This window comes from Pagrus pagrus, assembly GCF_965226575.1.
Source record: "Pagrus pagrus genome assembly, chromosome: 9".
Lineage (NCBI taxonomy): Eukaryota > Metazoa > Chordata > Actinopteri > Spariformes > Sparidae > Pagrus > Pagrus pagrus.
In genome coordinates this window covers 28,656,297-28,676,004 of record NC_140193.1, presented here as the reverse complement: position 1 = coordinate 28,676,004, position 19,708 = coordinate 28,656,297, and the positions used below count along the sequence as shown (strand labels likewise).

Below are 19,708 nucleotides of genomic sequence, written 5' to 3'. Positions count from 1 at the left end.
GGTCAGGGGGAAATTATGGAATAACCTGATAAAATGACCCGGTCACTCACCATATCTGTAAGAGACCTAAATTTAAACTATCAGTGGTGAAAGTAACATACGCTTTACAAATGTGTTGCAAAGATTTCAACCCCTGACCCTGACCCTAACCCTATTGGGAAGTAATTGGAACTTGAAAGTCAGATTCGGAACAGCTGTGTTTCGGAGTGGGGGTGTTTCGCAATGGAAGGCCGTCCCAGTGGAGTGGACCCTGTCATACTTTTTGTGGGTGTTTAAATCTGCAACAACTTTATCATCCACTTGGTGGCAGCAGAAACAAGATGGGAACACAGCATTGACTAGTGAAACCTATGCATGTGTAGAAAGTAGCCATTGGACTAAGAAAAATTACAAAACAACACGGCAGCCAGTAGCGATCCTTCCTCCCCATTTATTTTCATTACTGTTATCTGTGACGTAGAGTAGTGTTCGTTCATTAAGTATCAAGTAGCGGAATAACAAGGGAACTGGATACGAATGAACATTCTCATGTATGTGATTGAAGCTTAGAGCTTGAAGATGGGGACCCCATACAGCCCCTCAGATGTAATCTAAGTCTACAAAAGACCTCAGATCCCAAATTTATTTAAGAAGAAGTTCTTTATACTTTGATTTCAATCTGAAACTTCTCTGTAGCTGCTGAGCAAAAACATCTGCTGTGGGTGCACAAGCTCAAACGCATGGCGAGGGTGTCAAAAATGTCTTTTCACATCAGTTTGTGATCTCGGGGCTTCTGGAGACTTGGATTACGCCAGACACTGTGGAGTGTCTGGCGTGTGTCTATGGAGCTATTTCATGTTTTTTCTGTTGTCCACAGCTACCTCAGCTGTTTATGTGAATGTTGCTTCACTGTTTTGCTGTGAAGCTCCAGAAATGTTTTGTGGACTACGAAACTTCACCTGACTTTCCATCAGCATGGGGGGAGGAGATGATGACTGATTTTTCATTTCAGGGCTCAATTCACACCCCGTAGATAGAGAGGTGACCAGTTCACTGATATGGACCTGACATCGAACTAAACAAATAACAGCACCTTTGACCAGACTGACGGGGGCATGATGCAACAAGAGAAGAGTTCCTACCTTTTTCAAAGACCTGGGGGAGTGGAGAGCCATCCTTCTGCTTGGCCTGGAACGCAAACACATGTTCATGTTTCTATTTATAAAAAAAGTTCATCATCTTTGGCAATAAATCTCCACAATCACTGCTACCTCTTTCTCTACAGATGCGTAGTATTTGGACCACCAGTCGATGACACTCTCTGCTGATTCATCAGCGATGGTCCTCCTCCTCCGCTTGGTAGAACGACCACGTGCGGTCTTTGTTCTACTGTCCTGGATTTAAAACACACACACATGCATGTGATCCATAATAATATCCATAGGTATTTATGCAGTTATATATGCAGTAATGTTCACCTTTTTCTTCCTGGGTCCTTCCTGCTTTGGTGTGGGCGGGGCTGGAGGTGGGGCTTCATCCTCCACAGTGATGAGGAAGTCCTGATTTGCTAGTGATACAGTCGCACTGGTCTCTCCAGCATGCTGGGACGGCCCTGATGGACGAGAGACAAAGAAAAATCTTCCTCTGGGACAAGAACAAGCCCAAGCCTACAGACCTGCATCAGCATCATCATGTTAATTAAATAAACACATTACCCTCAGTGCTCTGTGGCTCTGGTGTCAGTGCTGGCTCAGTGTATTCCACCTTGGGAGGTTTGTGTATCTGTGCGGGAGCAGGCAGGGCTGGAGGTGGAGTGTATTTGAAGGCCTTGAGGTTGTTGATGATGTGGTTTCCAACCAACGTGCTGCGACCGAAGGCCCGCCAATCAACAACAGTGATACTGAGAGGAGGATGGAGGTGTTCGTTCTCTGGTAACTCCTGAAGGTCAGCAGAGTACATATAACAAGTATGTTATAAGAATAAATCCCAGGAATCATCCAACAAATGTCCTCGTTCCAAAGTATACTACATGGCCAAAGTATGGACACGTGAACACCCCACCCGTGTGTGATTGCTGAACATCTCATTCCAAACCATGAGCTAAAATTTTGATCTGTATCAGATGTCCACCATTTTGGAGCCCAGCTGCAGGGATTTGTTCCCATCCAGCCACCAGAGCCCTACTGAGGTCCAACACAAGCTCACAGTCTGTTTTCCAGTTTATCCCAGTGGTGATGGAGTTGAGGTCAGAGGTTCATCCACACAAAACTGGAAAACAATTGTTATTTATGGAGATGGCTTTGTGCAGAAAAAGGCCTCCCCTTAACTGCTGCCACAAATGTCATAACATGTGGACAGGACTGTCCAGATACATTTGGCCACGTAGTGAAGCAGACCAGCTGGCCTCCCTAGTAAAATCTGCTGTATCGGGAATGTTTTGCACTTCTGTTATGATTCACTATCAGTCTTACCAGCTCTATGGCATCCACCAGTGTGCTGAAGTTTGGGTTGGACTTGTACTTCTGTATGACGGAGGAACGCAGTGTTTTACCTGCACACTCTATAAACACCTAGAGACAGAAGAAGGGATTTATTATTAATTCCATGAGGGTCTACATTAATATTTCTGTTTTCCGCACTCTCCAGGGCCTCTCTCTCTCCTGATGTGTAAATTAGCCGGACATTAGGATCCTGCTTCCTAATTAAGATTCTCTGTTGCTCTTTCACAGGTTCTTTCCAGTTTTTCTACGTTTAAGGATTTTTTGGGGGATGATTTTTATTTTTTTTCTTGTAATAGACCTGCAGGTCACATTTAACTTTGCCTACCTGTAAAAACAACCTGTTCTCATTCTGTGTTGTCAGGCATCATCAATATGCAGCGTCCGGTTACACTTTTGAAATAAAGGGACTAAAACTACTTGGTTAGGTTAAGGAAAATATGATGGGTTGGCTCAAAACCACTTTATCTACTGGGGAAGGTAAAGCTTTCATTAACGGGCACATATTTTCAGTCATCAGGGAAAAAACCATAAACACATGAAGGTGGACTCAAACATGCAGATGATTCACATTCTCTGCACCCTCTGGTGGATCAACAGGTCTCTGGACCCAATCACCATGTCTGTTTCCAACAACTTCCAGTAAGAAACCTCAGACGATTTAAATGTCATGATGTTATTTCAAAGTGTCAACATCTAATCCATTTAAAATGCATTTTTGATGCTACCATATCTCATAAACAACAACACTTTCACTAACGTTAGACCACAGACGGAAGAGAAGGACAGCTTGAGTTTAATCAAACAAGCTCTCAAAAAGTATGAAGTCTTGAGTGTGACCAAAATAAAAACTGACTTCCATCAACAATTGCGTTCATCAACAAAGCAGAGTAAGTTATTCTATTTTTTGTTTGTTTGTTTGTTTGTTTGTGCAGAAACACACAGCAGCAGAAACACAACAAAAGAAGCAGATTGTGCAGGAGAGATTCAGAAAACCCCTGGAGGCTTATAACAGGGATCTCAGGTCAAAACGTACAACAAGCAATTACAAAAGTCTTGTTATATACAAAGAAAGGGAGAAATAACAACATGTTTCGTAAATTCTACAAATAATTTTTTTCATCTGCAGTGAAGGCCAGATGAAATGTTTATTCAGTAACCACATTTTACAATACAGACTCATAAGGAAGCAGACACAGCTTCTTCAAGTCACTCTGTGTGTGTGTGTGTGTGTGTGTGTGTGTGTGTGTGTGTGTGTGTGTGTGTGTGTGTGTGTGTGTGTGTATACCTGTGGGCGATCGACAGACAGCAACTGAACCTTCTTCAGCTCCCTCAGACCCCAGAATAACACCTGATGAAGACACACACACACACACACACACACACACACACACACACACACACACACACACACACACACACACAGAGGTTTGTTATAGCGCAGTGCTTGGAGTGGATGATTTGACCAGAAGTGTTCGTTGGTTACACTGAATTAAACTGCATTCCAATTTTACGACGGTGCTGCTGGGTGAAAACGTTGTACCTCTGACCTTTCAGCTCCTCAAAAGAAAAAACCTTTTTCTCCTGAAATGTCAGTAGAAACATTAAAAAGAAAATGAGTCTAGTGTCCTGCTCGCTTTAGGTGTTTTTTCACCGATGTTGCCATAGTTACGACATTAAACAATTCACAATTTATCCTAGAAAAGGTCTTACAAAAAGCCTTATGTCACACACTCACACACACACACACACACACACACACACACACACACACACACACACACACAGGCAGCCACACCTCCAGTCTGTAGGTGCTGAGGACAGGTCTGATGTTGGCAGGAACTGTGTAGGTGCCTCCTTCTTGTTCCTCTAACGGCGGCAGACTCTGCTCTCCAGACTCTGGGATCTACACACAGTCATCACAACAACACTTCCTCATTATAAGTGCTTTATTTTACATCCTGTATCATCATGGTGGAAACTGAATGGTGCATAAAGTCACTGTGACTGACCTGCAGCAGTTCAAATGCAGCCAGCAGGTCTCCTCCTGACTGGCTGCCACAGTGCAGAGGGCTGTACTGCAGAACTGGAGGCGTGTAGGAGTCAGAGGACAGGCGAACCTCCGGCACCGCCACTGTGGTTCCCAGATACTCCGCCTTACTCTGCACACAGCAGGGGACAGGGTGACATCAGAGGGAGGAGGTCAGAAGCTAGCAGCAAACTATCTAAAACAGTGATTAACCTACTACTCAATGAATCCATCTGTCTGTTTATCTACATGGTATTACCAGTGCGTCGTCGTCGTACACCTCGATGACAATGCGTGGCGGCTCCTGCTGGATGTGTTGCAGATCTCCACCCAGCAGCAGACGGCTCATCAGCAAAGACTGATTCCATGTTGGACTGAGAGTCTGACTGATCACCTGACAGCCACACACACACACACACAAACAAATCAGACCATGGCATGGAAAGCCCAGCTCAGCTCAGGAGTCAGTTTTTGTCCACACAGCTTGAGATGGAGAATATCCCATCACATTCGGAATGCATTCTCTGGCATGGTCGGCCTGTAGCCATGATTTTGCTCTGAACTGGACAGGCTACATTTAGCCTGCTTTTAGCCTCATCCAGTGCAAACGAGGCGAACAATAACATCATTGAACATGAATGTATTTCTCCAAAGTCACTGTGAGGTGAAACTAGGTCTCATGAAGTTTTCATGAAATCATAATGGGCAGCAGTTTTTCACCTTAATGTAAAATCAGACGTTGAGCTTACTGCTGTAAAGCACATGCGCTCAGAGTGTTACAGCTTTGACTACTATGAACAGGGACTTGGGAGACTTCATGCTACTGCAGTATACAGTGTGCGGTTGTTGTGGCTCAACAGGTACAATGTTGTCCTTTGTATTTTGATCCCTGTATGCTGTATTAGTTTTTGACATTACAGTATTTGCTGTAGAGATACGGTTTATCCTCTAAAATGTGTAAATAGTGGCCAACCAAATTCCTCAGTTGAATTATTGCAGTATTATCCAGTATATATCCAGTATTGCAGATTCTGGTGAATATGGTCTGAATGTGCACATTTAATCAACAAATTCAAATAGTCTGACCAGTTTTGAACAACTTTTCACAGGTGACCATGAACTTTCTCAAAATGTCTTTTCAAGGAAAAATGCTCACTGCGAAGGAGTTTGTTTTGCAAGATAGCTGGCTCATACACACACTCCAGCTGTTTAACCAGCAGTGAACTGGGAGGTTACTGAACTACAGAAAGTGATATAGTGAAGTTTAAAATAATCCCCTGAAGTCTTTGAATGTATATCAACTTGCAGAAAATAACATTATTACTTATTAAAAGATTTGTTTCAGCGGAAGGAACTCCAGTTGCATTTTTAGTCTGTGTAATAAATCCTCTTTGTTGAGTAAGTGCTCAAACAAAATGTTCCAACTCTGCTCATCTCTCTGTGACGAAGCTGTTTTAGGAGACTTACTGACAAATGCTCCTCTGCTCTGAACATATACTCTGAACTCTGATATTTCAGGAGGAAAACTGCCTTCATTACTCTCTTATTAGTTGCACAGCTGTGTACAACACCATGAATGAAGACGAGAAGAAAAGACCTTCTTCATGTTTGTTTATTCATGGTTTAAGCCTTCAACCTGTGCCGCCTGAAGACACTCGACCATTTACAGAACAAAAACACATCAAAGTACCGCCCATCATGTTTGATTGACAGGTGATCTCTGCAGTGAAGAAATGTCACAAGAATCAGCTGTCAGCAACAATGATGGAAACAAAACAACATGACTCAGGATTTAACCCACTGTCCCTTAAATGACTTCTGTCTAGTTGAGTTTACAGAACTCAGCAGTCTTCAGTGCAGAAGAAACAAAGTCCAGCATAGAGAGGCTGAGTGAACGTGGTGTGGACTCTTTGGAGGAGAGACATGGTTTCAGAGACGCTGTAGAAGGACAGAACACCTGCACTGTGATCCAGGTACACTCCAATTCTGGAGGACCGAGGACCAGAGAAAGGTTTGAGGACACTGTTGTAATAAAAGTGATAACTGTCTGTGTAACAAAACAACATCCAAGACTTGTCATTGTATCCAAATCTACATTCACCTGACTCCCCTGCTCGCCTGATATTCTTGTATGTGACTACTACACCAACTCCTAGCCCTCTCCGCTCCACCTCCCAGGAACAACATCCGGTCAGACTCTCTCTACTCAGGACCTGAGGCCTGTCAGTGAACCTGTCAGGGTGACTAGGATAACACTGTTGTTGAATCCTAAATGATGCTCTTCTGTTCCCCTCAGATAATAACAGCTTTGTGTTTGCTGTGTTTGGATCCAGTGTGATTTCACGTGAATATCTTAAGAGGTCATCTCTGGTCTTGGGCTCTGGTTGTGACAGTAAAACATCCACTTCGGTCACTGTCAGTGAGACGTTTGTCTGTTTCTGTCTCAGGACGTCCTGTAGTTTGTCTCTGACCTCTGACACAGCTGCTGTCACATCCTCAAAGTATCTCAGAGGACGGATATTGATGCTGGATGAGTGTGTAGACTCACTGAGTGCTGACAGTGAGGGGCAGTTGTGTAGAAACTGGGTGTGATCCTCTGTGTGTGAGAGCTTCTTCAGCTCAGCGTCTTTCCTCTTCAGCTCAGTGATCTCCTGCTCCAGCTTCTCCTGAAGCTCTTTGACTCGACTCACTTCAGTTTCCTGCTGGGATCTGACCTGCTGCTTCACATCGGAGCGTCTTTTCTCCATGAGACGGATCAGCTCGGTGAAGATCTTCTCACTGTCCTCCACTGCTTTATCAGCAGACTGATTGATGGCCTCCACCTCATGTTAATGGAGCTGATTCATAATGAGGCTGGAGGTGTTTCTCACAGTACGAGGCCAGACACACCAGACAGGACTTTACTGCTTTCAGTTTCCTCCCAGTGCAGACATCACAGGCCACATCTTCAGGTCCAGCATAGCAGAGATCAGCAGGAGCAGCTTGGAGTCCAGTCTTCTTCAGCTCCTCCACTAAAACTGCTAACATGGTGCTTTTCAGCAGTCAGGCCTCGGTGTGAAGCTCTTCCTGCACTGAGGGCAGCTGTGGATCCCCTTCTCATCCTCTGTGTCCCAGTGATCCTTAATACAGTTCGTGCAGTAGCTGTTTCCACAGGTAATAGTCAGTAGATCCAAACAGATCGAACAAACAAAAGTGTCCCGGTCCAGCTGTTCTCCTCTCTGTGCCATTTCACCTCTCATTGACTGTCTGAGTTTCACTTCCTCATAACTGAAACTAGTTTGAGCTCCGATCCAAAAAACATGTGCAAACACACATACTCACATTGGTGGTTTGGCTGTGTGACAGATAGGTGACTCGAGCAAAAGGGTCAGACAGGCCTGAGGTGTCTGCAGCAATCAGACCACGAGCTTGATACATGTGGCACCTCAGCTGGAACTGATGCTGCTCTGGAGACACAAACACACACACACACACACACACACACACACACCATAACATGTAGTTTACTTTAAAACATTATTTAATCCACATCACAGACACCTTTGTTTCACTTATCATTAGTGGTATCCAGTGAAACATGACTTACTCGAAACCTAATATAACAGTGATGTCATGGATTTGAAGGTAAACCAGTTCCTTCCCTATAATCTGTATAAACTGTATTATGCAGACATCTAAATGCTCAAAACAGTTTTGAGTCTTAGCCGTAGAATTTGGTGGACAGTGTTTGGTTGTGGTCAAAAAGAAGCCAAAAACAGAAAGCAAATGCACTGTGTGGATTTCTAGGACAAAATAACCACAGAAATGGAAGAATATAAAAATGTCTCTCTCACCTGCACTGAGCAGGTACTTTGGAGCGCTGCTGGCGTCGGCGCCCCCTGTGGCCGGACTGAATCCTGCAGGTATGTCATCCAGCATGTGGCTGGAGTCTGAGCAGGTTCCATACCACAGATACACATCCAGATTCGCTTGGACTGACAAGCCTGCAACACGCTTCCCTGGAGGCTGCACACATACAAACACACACCTGCATTGGTTTGTCTCTGCCAGCCTTCCTACAATAATAACAATAACAATAATAATACTTCAGTCATACGTTGTGTATGTGTGTTCACCTTTAGAAACAGAGTTATTATCTTGCCACAGTGGATTCCTCGGGCCTCTCGGCTGCTAGAATACAGCAGGTCTCTGGTTCGGACCCGAGCATATGCAACACGCTTGTTGTTGCTCAGCAACCACACAAAGAGGTCAGGCACAGTGTGCTGGGGCTGCAGTGTGTGAAGGCGTGCCAAGTGAATAAGAAAAGTTATGATGTACAAGGAACACACAAACGACAAGATGTACATAAAAAAGACACGTGTGCACGCGCACACACAGGTTGAGTCCCCTACCTCCTCCACAAGAAAGTGTAGTTTGTGTGTGAGTTTTGTTGCATCCTGCAGCATTTCTTTCACACCACCGGCTTTTCTCTTCCTCTCTCCCAAGGACTGGGCCTCTCCTATCATACTCTCCTGCAACACACACACACACACACACACACACACACACACACACACACACACACACACACACACACGTTGTGCTGATGCATGATTCACGCACATCATTCATCTTTCTCCAAAAAATGTCCCATTGGACTGAAAGCACATTTCTCTGACAGTGTGTTATCTCAAATACAAAGCTGACTGCTCTACAGGCCTGCTGTTTCTGTAGTACAGAGTTAATTAGCCCTAATATCTGTGCTGAGTTACGGTTAGGGTTAGCAGGCAGTCACTGAACTAACACTGCAGGGAGACAGTGTATTTTTGGAGGGGTTTGGAATAGGACAATGGATCATCAGAAAACACTGTTTGAAGCTAGAAAGGTGGCAGGGTCCGCCACATATAAACAAAGTAGAACAGTATGAAATTGAGCCTGTTTTAATGTAAAAATTAAACCAACTAGTGAGAGCCTTTTTCCACCGGAGAAACATGACTCTGATTCAGTCCCTGACTTCTTGACTTCCCCACAAACGATGTGGACTAAACATTTTATGGAAACAGACCAGTGTTGAGGTAAACGTGCACTACTTCATTTCTTTCCAGTTAACGTAACCTTCACTGCTGTTGAGGTGTGTTGACAAAACAACCGCACTGGAGAATCTCTTGTAGCAGCAAAATGTCTCACTCTCTTAAGGCCTTAAAGATCCTGTGCACTGTAAATGTTGTGTGTGTGTGTGTGTGTGTGTGTGTGTGTGTGTGTGTGTGTGTGTGTGTGTGTGTGTGTGTGTGTGTGCGCGCGCGCGCGCTTGTGTGTGTTTTCCCACCAGTTCCTGTTTACACATGGTGAGGCGTTTCTTGTCCAGCTGTGTCAGGTAGCTCGACTTTAGCTCTGCTTTCAACTTGGCCTCTGCTGCTGCTATGAAACTCCTGCAGAAAAACACAACAAGCTCATGGTGAAAAGAAGCAGCTGGTGTCAGCATGTCTGTCTACACTCTACCCTGAAAAACAGCAGTGTTATGCTGGAATTGTGCCTCATAACGTACAGCACGACTGTTAATTCAGCATCAGATTTCACCCATCAGCACCACTGGAACAGTAAAAAGGGTCATCTTCCATTATGGTGTAATTAAACACTCCACAGTGACTGTTGACATTCACTGTGTTTAATTCACTATAGAGCCACCATATGAAGGTTTGCCCTGTCTTTCTAATGAATATGAGAGGCTGTCCAATTATTAATGCTGCAGTGATCTTACCGTCACTTTATGATAGAGTGATGTTCCTAGCAGGTTAAATGGCTTACAGTGAAGAAGTTAGATGTGATTACTGAGGCTTCTTTCTGTCTACAGGTCTCAGGGAGAGCGACTGCATATGTGAAAAAGTAGCATGAAACCTTTTGTGTTCACAGAAGAAGCTGCAAGCAATCGGATAAACTGCCTCCATGGAGTCACCCAGTGGCTGAGTTGCATTGTGGGTAATGTAGGCTCCAGGTTTTGAAAATGTTCATACCTTAACATATGTATATAATTTTAACAGGACTTAACAAAATGATGTCCTATAAAAATCAGACACTGTCCTGAGATCCCACACAGTCAAGTGCTATTGAACATTTTCATAAATAAAACTTTTTTCTTGGACCAATTCCTTTTTTAAAGCTGCTGTAATCGTTGTTTTAGCTAACTTCCTGTCTGTTTTGCAGTCAGCAACCCCCTCCCTCCTCTCTACGTCACCACATGAAAGCGGTAATCTCCAGACAGCAGCAAACAGGAGGATCCTGCTCTGTTCGTGTTCACGAGCAGACAGGACCTCCTCTTTATGCAGTTCTCTGTCCTGATTGGATTAAAGTGGGCAGGGATACCAGAAAATGTCTCTTCTCTTGCACTACATGAGCAGGGGGAGGAGAAGCATGGGACTGGAAAAACACTCTACATGAAGGTGAGATGTTTTCTCAGTTGTGACAAAATAACTAAATACTTCTTTACATCGGAGCAGTGAGAAGCTTGCTGTGAACAAAAATCATGTGTGTACAACATGCATCTTTAATAAGCCGTACTGCAAGGAAACACTTCTCTACAAAAGATTATGTTGATATACAAACAGCATAAAGCTTTCTCGTCTTTGTTGCTAACTAGATTTGATTGTCTGAATACCTGGCATCCATACAGAATTCTCTGAGGACTGTTTTGAGCGCATGCTCCGCCCCTGGATCTGACTTCTTGTGTAGCTCAGCTGCACTGGCTACACCCTCCTCCTAAAAGACGAGAAATATACAGTGGATTTAAATTCCCTGCAAGGATGTCGGTGGAAACTGTTCATAGAGTTAACAGGTTTTTGAAAGACAGAAATGACTTCAAATCAGCTGAGTCACTGTAATGTTATAAATTACTATAGAATAACTACATTCAAACAAAATATGATCATGGCATCTATGTGTGTGTGTGTGTGTGTGTTTGTGTGTGTGTGTACATACAAAGAGAACAGCTATATTCTCCAGCATGTTAGAGTTGAACAGTCGGTACGTTCTGTCCTCCCAGTGACTCAGCACATTAACACATGGCTTCTGCTTCTCCAGGGGCAGATACATGAAGTACCTGGATGTGCACACATTAACACACAGTTATCTACACAATGAACTGGGAGACTGTCGAAAACAATAAAGAGCACTGTACTGTAAACAAGAAACTCTCTACGCAGGAACTGAGGATGCTGATTATATCACTGAAAAGGAACAACACCACTTTGTTTTTGTTTGTTTCTGAGAACAATTAAATGCAAAAGGCTCAAGATTCAATGATATTACGTAGCCTGAATGATTTTAAGTTGAATGTTATGCACCTTTTCTCAAATCAGTACATTCAGGGGTTTGCATTACTTGGTGTGGTATTATAGGGTCCAATTTCCATTCTCACGTTGGTAAATTTATACTATTGTATGAAACTGACATTACTGATTCATTTAGCTGACTCGTGTCAATGACACACATTTCTCAGCACGTCAATAACATACTCAAGCAATGACTCCCAAAAAATTCTCCAAAATAAAGTGTCATTCAGTGTGTCTGCAATTTAACTTGTAGCCACTCGAGGCGTCACCATTTTGATTCCATATCAGAAATCGATCCAAATGAGCATTCAACTTCGATCACCCTTTATTGATTTGATTGTAAAGAGTTTCCTCGAGACAGATTTGAGAAACTGAACTGGAATTTTTGTTGAATATTAATTGAATTTGTCTAACCCTAACCTGCAAAAAGCCACGACGATAAAGTCAAACTGTTGTTGTAAAATACCTCTATCTTTTTAAAGAAGAATTTGAAAATGTAAATGACAATTGTCAGGACATAAAACCAATGATCTGTTGATCTTTGCACATCCAGATGTGATCTGATAATGATATGATGGTCAGTGCTGACGAACAATGTTTAAATTGAAAATCAAATTGAATCGTGGAACAACAACAACGTGACACAACCTGTTTCCTTCAACAAGGATCGGTTTCTCTGGAGCCGTGGTGGACTTGGTGGCGGTCAAGGTGGTGTCCTGAGGGTCTCTGGGCAGGAGGGGGGATGACGGGGAGGTAGGGGAGGTGCCCAAAATGTCACTGCTGTCTGGGACGTCCAGAGCTCTTCTCCTCCGACTGACAGCAGGACTGGGGGCAGGGATACCTACAGACTCCAAGACATTACCGAAGTTACCTGAGGGAGGAAAGAAGTAGAAGAGGTTTCTGTATGTGTCACCAGCCACATAAAGACTGAACAGTACAACAAGACAAGGACAGGACTGGAGGACAGGTGGAACTACACTGGAAAAAGAAAAAACAGTGCCATCAATTGTCATTGTTTTAGGGATTCAACTATACCGTGATTTTGTGTTTGGTTTCAGTAATAAATACAGGGTGGACAAAAAAACAAACACTTTGATGACAATGACAACACAAACTACTCAAAAATAACTTCAGCTACATCAAAGCGTATTGAACTGAACATTATGAGCTCATCAAAACACAGTGTTTATTATATGTCTATTGTATTAAATGTGTGAAGCTTTTCTATTAAAAACAAACATTGTAAAGACAAGGAGAGAAAAAAGTGGGTTAAGCAGCTCACCCAGGGAGAACTCAAAGCTGATTGGCTTGTCTCCGATCTTCCTGTCGATCATGGTGGCATCAAACAACGCCCCGAACAGCAGGAAGCTCTCCTTGTTGTCTGCATCCAGCTAGACACAGAAACATTGACATGAATTCATTCATCTGATTGACAAAACTTTCCGTGTCATCATATATGGCCCTCCACTGCACACCACGCCTGGTGTATGCAATCCTCCATTTCAGAAAGCCGAAACCACTAACTTGGTGTATTATAGCTCAGGGGAACCCAGCATGAGAGAGACTTGGAAACGTTATTGTCAGCATATTTGGCATATTCACAACAATTTGTTTTGTTGTTGCAGTCAGGAATGAAAAAACCCTCAACTTGTTTGTTGCAGACGTCTCTTTCTAGGTATTATAGTGTTTATTGTCATTTGCCAGACCAATCTTACAAAAAAATGGGTGTTTGTCAGACACACGTTTCAAATTTTTAGAACCAGTTGAAGTAAAATTATAGTATTGTTAAATGTTTATATGTTGGCGAACATTGTTATTATTCAAAGAAAGTGCTGTCTTCCTACCCCAGGAGGAGATTCCACTGGCAGGACCTCTGGTGCCACAGCCTTTCCTTTGTCATCATCAGCAGCTCCACCTGCAGCTCCTCCCGCTCCTCCTGCAGGAGTCTTGCCGTCCTTCCCTCCGGCTTTTCCTGCTTTAGCGTCCTTCACAGGCTTGACTATCCTGATGAGTTTGGACTCTCCCCCTGTCCCTCCTGATAAGATCTCCACCGCCAGCTCCATGTACACCCGACCCCTGACACCAGCAAGAAATGGGCAGCTTATTGTTGGTGATTGCAATTGTTGCTTGATTATTAATCTAGTGATTTTTCTCATTGTAAAAATATTTGAATAATCATCATCTTTGAACACTGACCTGTAGGACACTCCCTCTCCGATGCCCTCATTAAGCTCCCCTGTGTCATCACCTAATGAAAAGTTTCGGGCAGAGCCGTACAGGTTAATCCAGGCAGGACCGAAGGTTGGTAGAAACCCTGAGAACAGAAGAAGAGAATGAGATGGAGAGAGAATATGTAAACATTACTCACCATGAGCCAATCAGAAATTCACTCTTCCCACCTGGATTATGACTCCTGTGTGTCCTTACCTCTGTCACCATCCTGTTCATTGGAGATGCGTCTCAAGTCAAAGTAATGGGTTCCAATGGCAACATCATTCATGCTTCCCTCATCCCAGACCTATGACGAGAGAGAGGGCAGAATCCTGTGACATTATTTATCATGTAATTGTGTATTTGAATTGTGTAAATCATGGTGAAATTTGGAGAAAGTCACTTCCTCCTCCCACGTTCATACCTGGATCTTCAGTCTCTGACACAGAGGAGGAAACATCTCTGTGAAGACAATCTGCTCGTTCCACACTGGGTCTGCTGTGGACTTCTGAGTGGACGTGCGACCCTGAGAAACAAGGTTAGGTCTTTAAATGAAGATAAGCACAGGAATGTCAAACAGGTTGAATCAGCATGTTTTACTACATATCTTCACACATTACAGCTATGGCTGACAATGTCAACAGAAAAAAACAAGTTAAACAGATCTCCACAATGCAAATCAAGCACCAGTTTTGTACCTGGAAGTGGGTGTTGTTGCTAACGTCACAGTGATTCTGTCTATTATGTGGAACCAGAGGCCATGTTACCCCCAACCAGGCCCTGGTGGGCACCACTCAGCTTTGCTTCCAAACTGCCATGGTGGCCACTCGCAGTATTGCAGTGAAAAATTCCCCTGTGGCCCAAAAAGCATTTTCCCCATAAACCGCCATTATAGAAGAGACATCTGTAAAACTGTTGACAGGACACCAAGAACTGCTAACAAGGTCGATTATGACTCTATTAGGAATTGTTGATCCATGGGGGTTTAATATTTGTAAAACTTCCCTGAAGCTGAGAAGAGTGATTTAAAAATCTGTGACATCATCACAATGTAAAGTCTATGGGCCGAGCGGGAACTGGCGAGTACTTCTCATTGGTTTGAATGGGTGCCATCTTTCCATCTGGGATCTAGTTCTTCTGTATAAATCTGACCCAACCAAAAAAATCTAAATTCGAAAACCTGCCAAACCATTACCTGCCAATCTAAAATAATTCAGAGATTTTAGTTATTTTGTTAGCTAATGAATGTACTGTATGCCACGTAACGTTTTGACAATAACGTTTATGACATTATCATTTTCACATCATGTTACAAAACCTGTAACTGTCAATCAACAGTGATAGCACCTCCATAACCCTTCCACACATTTTAATGACTGATATATCAGCAACCATGTTGAGTTGAATGCAAGATTTCAACAAATGTGTCTGAAATTAGTCAAACTTAGAATTTGAACTTCCTCGTGTTCTTAATGTTTTAAACCTGTACCTTAATAATAATAATTATACCAAAAACAAAGCTGCTGTTTTCTTCATAAGAATTGGACAATTTTTTAAATGAGCGTGTATTAAAATGTCAGCTGCTAGTAGTAGAGATTCAACCCACCACTTGTTTGAAGAAGCTGACCACTACATATGGGTCTATGAGTGCTGTGTTGTCTCCTATGAAGGCCTTGGTGACATTGGCCATGATGCTGGAGTTGTTCCGTGGAAGGCCTTCAGCTCGATACACCTTCACACAGAAACGAGCCCAGGGCCGCTCAGAGGGAAAACCTTCTGGTATCAACAGGCTCCTGAGGAGAGGGACATCACAGTATATTTCAGCCCAAGACTGCTTCATAAAATCTTAAACAACCAGGTCTATCAGCATTTACCCAAGAGACATATTACAGCAGGAGTCTAAATCCCTGCTGATTCCTCCAAGAGACTGCAGTGTTCATCCAGTTCAACTTACAATTATCAGATATTTCATGTGCAGACTTGTCATGCTAGGGTCATCAATATAACTAGGACCCATCCTCTGGGGACAATATTTTTCACAAAGAAATGTTTTATGTGTGTCTCTCAGTGGAGAATATTTAATACTGACTTCTAGTAAATGTTTATTATATCTTATTATAGACAGTACATCTCTTTAACTTTTAATTGCATATATTTTAACCCAACACACAAAATGCTTTGAACCATCTAGAAAGGAGCTGCCAGAGCTTGTTTTTTGTTGTTGTTGTTGTTTTTTTTCACAATGTTGTAGGTTTTACAATTAAAGCACACAGTTTCTAAGGTGCTGATGATGTATGTCAGATCGTACCTTATACGATCACATTACACCTCTCCGATATCGTTCCTGTTTCTGTTACTGGTCAAATAATGCAGAAATACTGCAAAATATCACTGGTACCATCTACAGAGCATCAGTGACATCAGTGAAGTGAGATGTCTGCACAGAGCCCAAAGATACTCAAAGACAACACCCACCCAGCCACAGTCTGTTCATCCTGCTGCCATCTGACAACAGATACAGAAGTATCTGCTGCTGTAACACCAGACTACAGAGCAGCTTGTTTCCTCAGGCTGCGAGACTCCTGAACTCATCTTCCATGCTCCACTTTATAAAATAGTTTGTCCGTGTGTAGCATACGGGGACTTAAACCACATTTTGTTCTACAACCTTGGTGTTTTAAAAAACTTTGAAATGAACCTTTGAAAGAGCATTTAGAAGAAGACAGACAGGTATCATACTTGTCTATCTGCTCCTCAGCATCACTGGCTTTTGGTCCTGGCTGCATGGCATCGCCCTTCGCTGAGACGCTGATGTCACACTTGACATAACCTTTGACCCCAGTGCTAATGTCACCGGGATTGGTCAGCATTGCCCACTTATTGATGAACTGGTGACCTAAGAGAGTGAGAAAGAGACAGAAGGGTATATATAGAGTGTATAGCCCCAATATGCCCTTATGTTAGGCACTTGGCCAACCTGCTCTAGTAGATTAGTAGTAGATTGGACTGTCCTAGTAGCTTCTGCACCACACTTATAGTTAAGTAGCTTGTGCTTATGATTATTTTTTCTATACACAGTGATGAAACTTGGTTGAAACTTCTGATCGCTTTAAAGCAGGAATCTGATTTCACAGACTTTGAAAGCACTGTGCAGCTACCTTCTCTAGGTAAATGAAGAGACATGTCAGAAAGAGATAAGCTACCTGGCTGTTTGTAGACTGTCCACACGTCCAGCTTAAAGGACCCGACACAGAAACTCCTCAGCATTTTAGAGTGCATCACCTGAATATTCACAAAGAGACAAAGGCCAAGCTTGACTCAGGCAACCTAAAGCTACAAGACCATGGAAGCAAACAATCAACAATTATTGCAAAAATACATTTTTAACTATATGTAAAGAGAACTGCTCACCGTCAGCTTGATGACTTTGTCGAAGAAGACCTCTTTGTGGGCAAAGAAGTCAAACACAAAATACTGACGGAAAGAAAAGAGGGAGAGAATAATGAAGCGTGGGTTCTTCTAAGATTAACCACTGACAGTGATACTGAGACGCAGATGATTCAAATGAATTTATTCTGACCTCATTGTAAAAAGGAGCATTGGTTCCTTCTTTGACTGACGTCTGTTTCTTCTCATCTCCGATCTCGATAACCACACTGGGGTCGATGTTTTCTCCCACCAGCTGCCTGGCCTCTGTGATGTTAATGGCAATCTGAGACAGACAAAACATATCACTGCACACAATTGAAGGATGTTGTCAGGATTTATTCCCAGTAAAGACCATATACACACATGATCTGCCCTAACTGTTAAAAACTGATCATATCAAATATATTCAAACTATTGGTTGCGTTTTTTTTATTATTATGTTAATAATGGAAATATAAATGAGAATTTCATCAATATTGCTATTTTTTGTATTACTTGAACGCTGTGGCTCTCCTATGAGATGACAGTTTCAGCAGTGGCCCCAAGCTAATTTGAGTTTGAGACCCCTGATCTAGTGGATTTAATTTTTTTGGATGTTTTTTTTTTAGGTTTTTTTGGATGTGTTTTTATTGGATGTTGGATTAGGCTTGATGGGTTAAAGGGGACTGTTGGGCCTTGGTGGAGGTATGCGCTCTACTGAGTGCTCTTCTATTTGTTCCTGTTTTCTCCTATTATTTATGTATTTTTCTCCTCAGATTATTACTCTAACTTCATGTTCCCTTGAGAATTGCTTAAGTTGAATCTTACATTTGAACTAATATATGTCCCATACAGTGAATAACTGTGTGTTGTTACCTGGAAGCTCTGTGGTTTCCCTTCACTGTCCTGGATGCGAGTTTTCAGCTTGGCCCTGTGAAAATTTCAATGTACAGGTCAGTGTCTCAGTCTGATTATTCACAGAGTCACAGAAACATGTAAGAGTTACTCATGATCTGTAAACGGTAAAGTGTCAGTCAGAGTGGTCATCATTTAGTGCTTTATATGTTAAGACCCAGTGTTTTCCCTTGTTTTCCCTCCACTTCCCTGTTTCTGCCAAGGACCTAAAAATGAAGGAAGGGTCATTATGTAAATCTTGCTTTGGTGCCAGACTGTGGTGTCAGCTGTATTTGAGTCAATGGTTTAGTAGTTTAATAGTTTCTCCCGTGCTCCAGCTTGTATCCGTGCTGTGGCTGTGGTCTCTCTTCCCCACTCCACCTCTGCTCACCTGCAGATCATTAACTGTCCCAGTCTACACACCTGCCTCCCATCAGCTCATCATGTCTTCCACTACATCATCCTCAGCTTTACTTCCACACTCCTAGTTGCCTTGCTGGCTAGTCTGTGTAGTTAGTGAGATTCACTGTGTTTTGCTGTACCTGTGTTTAATGGATCCCCTCATCTGCCTGTTTGTCTGCCAGCTATCTCTGCCTGCTTACATCCCTGGTACCTAATTAAGCTGTTAAACTGAGTCATTCTCTGTATCTGCATGAGGGTCCTGGCTGCTGCACTTTGATGTTCTAAGACACAGCTGACAGGTAGTGTGTGTATGTCAGACCTCTTATTGTTTGGTATTATTCTGGTTCTGACTGCAGAGCTTCCAGGTTGATCGTCAGGGTTTTCTCCCTCCAGCAGGACAGACACATCAGAGGGCCCCTCCGCCTCACTGTCTGCACACACACACACACACACACACACACACACACACACACACACACACACACACACACACACACAGTTTACAGGATCATCTTAATATGAATTTAAAAAGGTTTCAAAGGACCCCCATAAACAGGGACAAGAACATCCTGTGATGGTACTCTGTGTTGTCCTTGAAAACCTTAATTACCCATAATTACTGACACTGTGTACACCAGTATTCAACGGGTGACTGTTTGACAAGGGCTTGTCATGCACAGTTGGTGAGACAAGCCCTTGTCTTGGCAGAAAAAAACTCTATTGTGCACTGTAAATACAACCAAAATGGTATGTTAGTGTGTGTGTGTGTTAGTGTGTGTGTGTGTGTGTGTGTGTGTGTGTGTGTGTGTGTGTGTGTGTGTGTGTGTGTGTGTGTGTGTGTGTGTGTGTGTGTGTGTGTGTGTGTGTGTTAGTGTGTGTGTGTGTTTTTGCAGGCCTCACCCACAGCTCCCTTGTTTGCCAGGACCAGGTCAGTGTTGACTTGCTTCTTCTTCTTCTTCACTTTCAGGCCAAACATGATCTTG

General features: G+C 42.9%; 2 protein-coding genes across 3 annotated transcripts in view; both read right to left on the bottom strand.

Annotated features, from left to right (window-relative positions):
• fer1l6 (fer-1 like family member 6) overlaps positions 1-17,476 on the bottom strand; it is a 25,806-nt gene extending 8,330 nt beyond the window's left edge. For both annotated transcript variants that reach the window (XM_084362364.1, XM_084362365.1), the window contains exons 1-26: positions 17,433-17,476; positions 17,225-17,303; positions 16,761-16,917; positions 15,628-15,814; positions 14,446-14,547; positions 14,238-14,328; positions 14,007-14,124; positions 13,655-13,886; positions 13,093-13,201; positions 12,459-12,681; positions 11,458-11,578; positions 11,138-11,238; positions 9,812-9,914; positions 8,898-9,017; positions 8,622-8,774; positions 8,340-8,511; positions 7,828-7,952; positions 4,766-4,900; positions 4,490-4,639; positions 4,276-4,383; positions 3,766-3,828; positions 2,451-2,549; positions 1,695-1,917; positions 1,458-1,591; positions 1,251-1,373; positions 1,122-1,167 (exon numbers count right to left, since the gene is read on the bottom strand). In XM_084362364.1, coding sequence (XP_084218490.1) covers positions 1,122-1,167; positions 1,251-1,373; positions 1,458-1,591; positions 1,695-1,917; positions 2,451-2,549; positions 3,766-3,828; positions 4,276-4,383; positions 4,490-4,639; positions 4,766-4,900; positions 7,828-7,952; positions 8,340-8,511; positions 8,622-8,774; positions 8,898-9,017; positions 9,812-9,914; positions 11,138-11,238; positions 11,458-11,578; positions 12,459-12,681; positions 13,093-13,201; positions 13,655-13,886; positions 14,007-14,124; positions 14,238-14,328; positions 14,446-14,547; positions 15,628-15,814; positions 16,761-16,917; positions 17,225-17,300 — 3,271 coding nt within the window. In that variant the 5' untranslated portion in view covers positions 17,301-17,303; positions 17,433-17,476. The remainder of the gene's footprint in view (positions 1-1,121; positions 1,168-1,250; positions 1,374-1,457; positions 1,592-1,694; positions 1,918-2,450; positions 2,550-3,765; positions 3,829-4,275; positions 4,384-4,489; positions 4,640-4,765; positions 4,901-7,827; positions 7,953-8,339; positions 8,512-8,621; positions 8,775-8,897; positions 9,018-9,811; positions 9,915-11,137; positions 11,239-11,457; positions 11,579-12,458; positions 12,682-13,092; positions 13,202-13,654; positions 13,887-14,006; positions 14,125-14,237; positions 14,329-14,445; positions 14,548-15,627; positions 15,815-16,760; positions 16,918-17,224; positions 17,304-17,432) is intronic.
• LOC311262933 (fer-1-like protein 6) lies at positions 17,340-19,708 on the bottom strand (the record flags this gene model as incomplete). Its single annotated transcript, XM_084362683.1, has 6 exons — positions 19,626-19,708; positions 19,045-19,156; positions 18,306-18,360; positions 17,602-17,733; positions 17,433-17,495; positions 17,340-17,348 (listed from the first exon to the last, which is right to left on the bottom strand). The coding sequence occupies exons 1-6, from the start codon at positions 19,699-19,701 to the stop codon at positions 17,340-17,342; spliced, it is 447 nt and encodes a 148-aa protein (XP_084218809.1). The 5' UTR covers positions 19,702-19,708.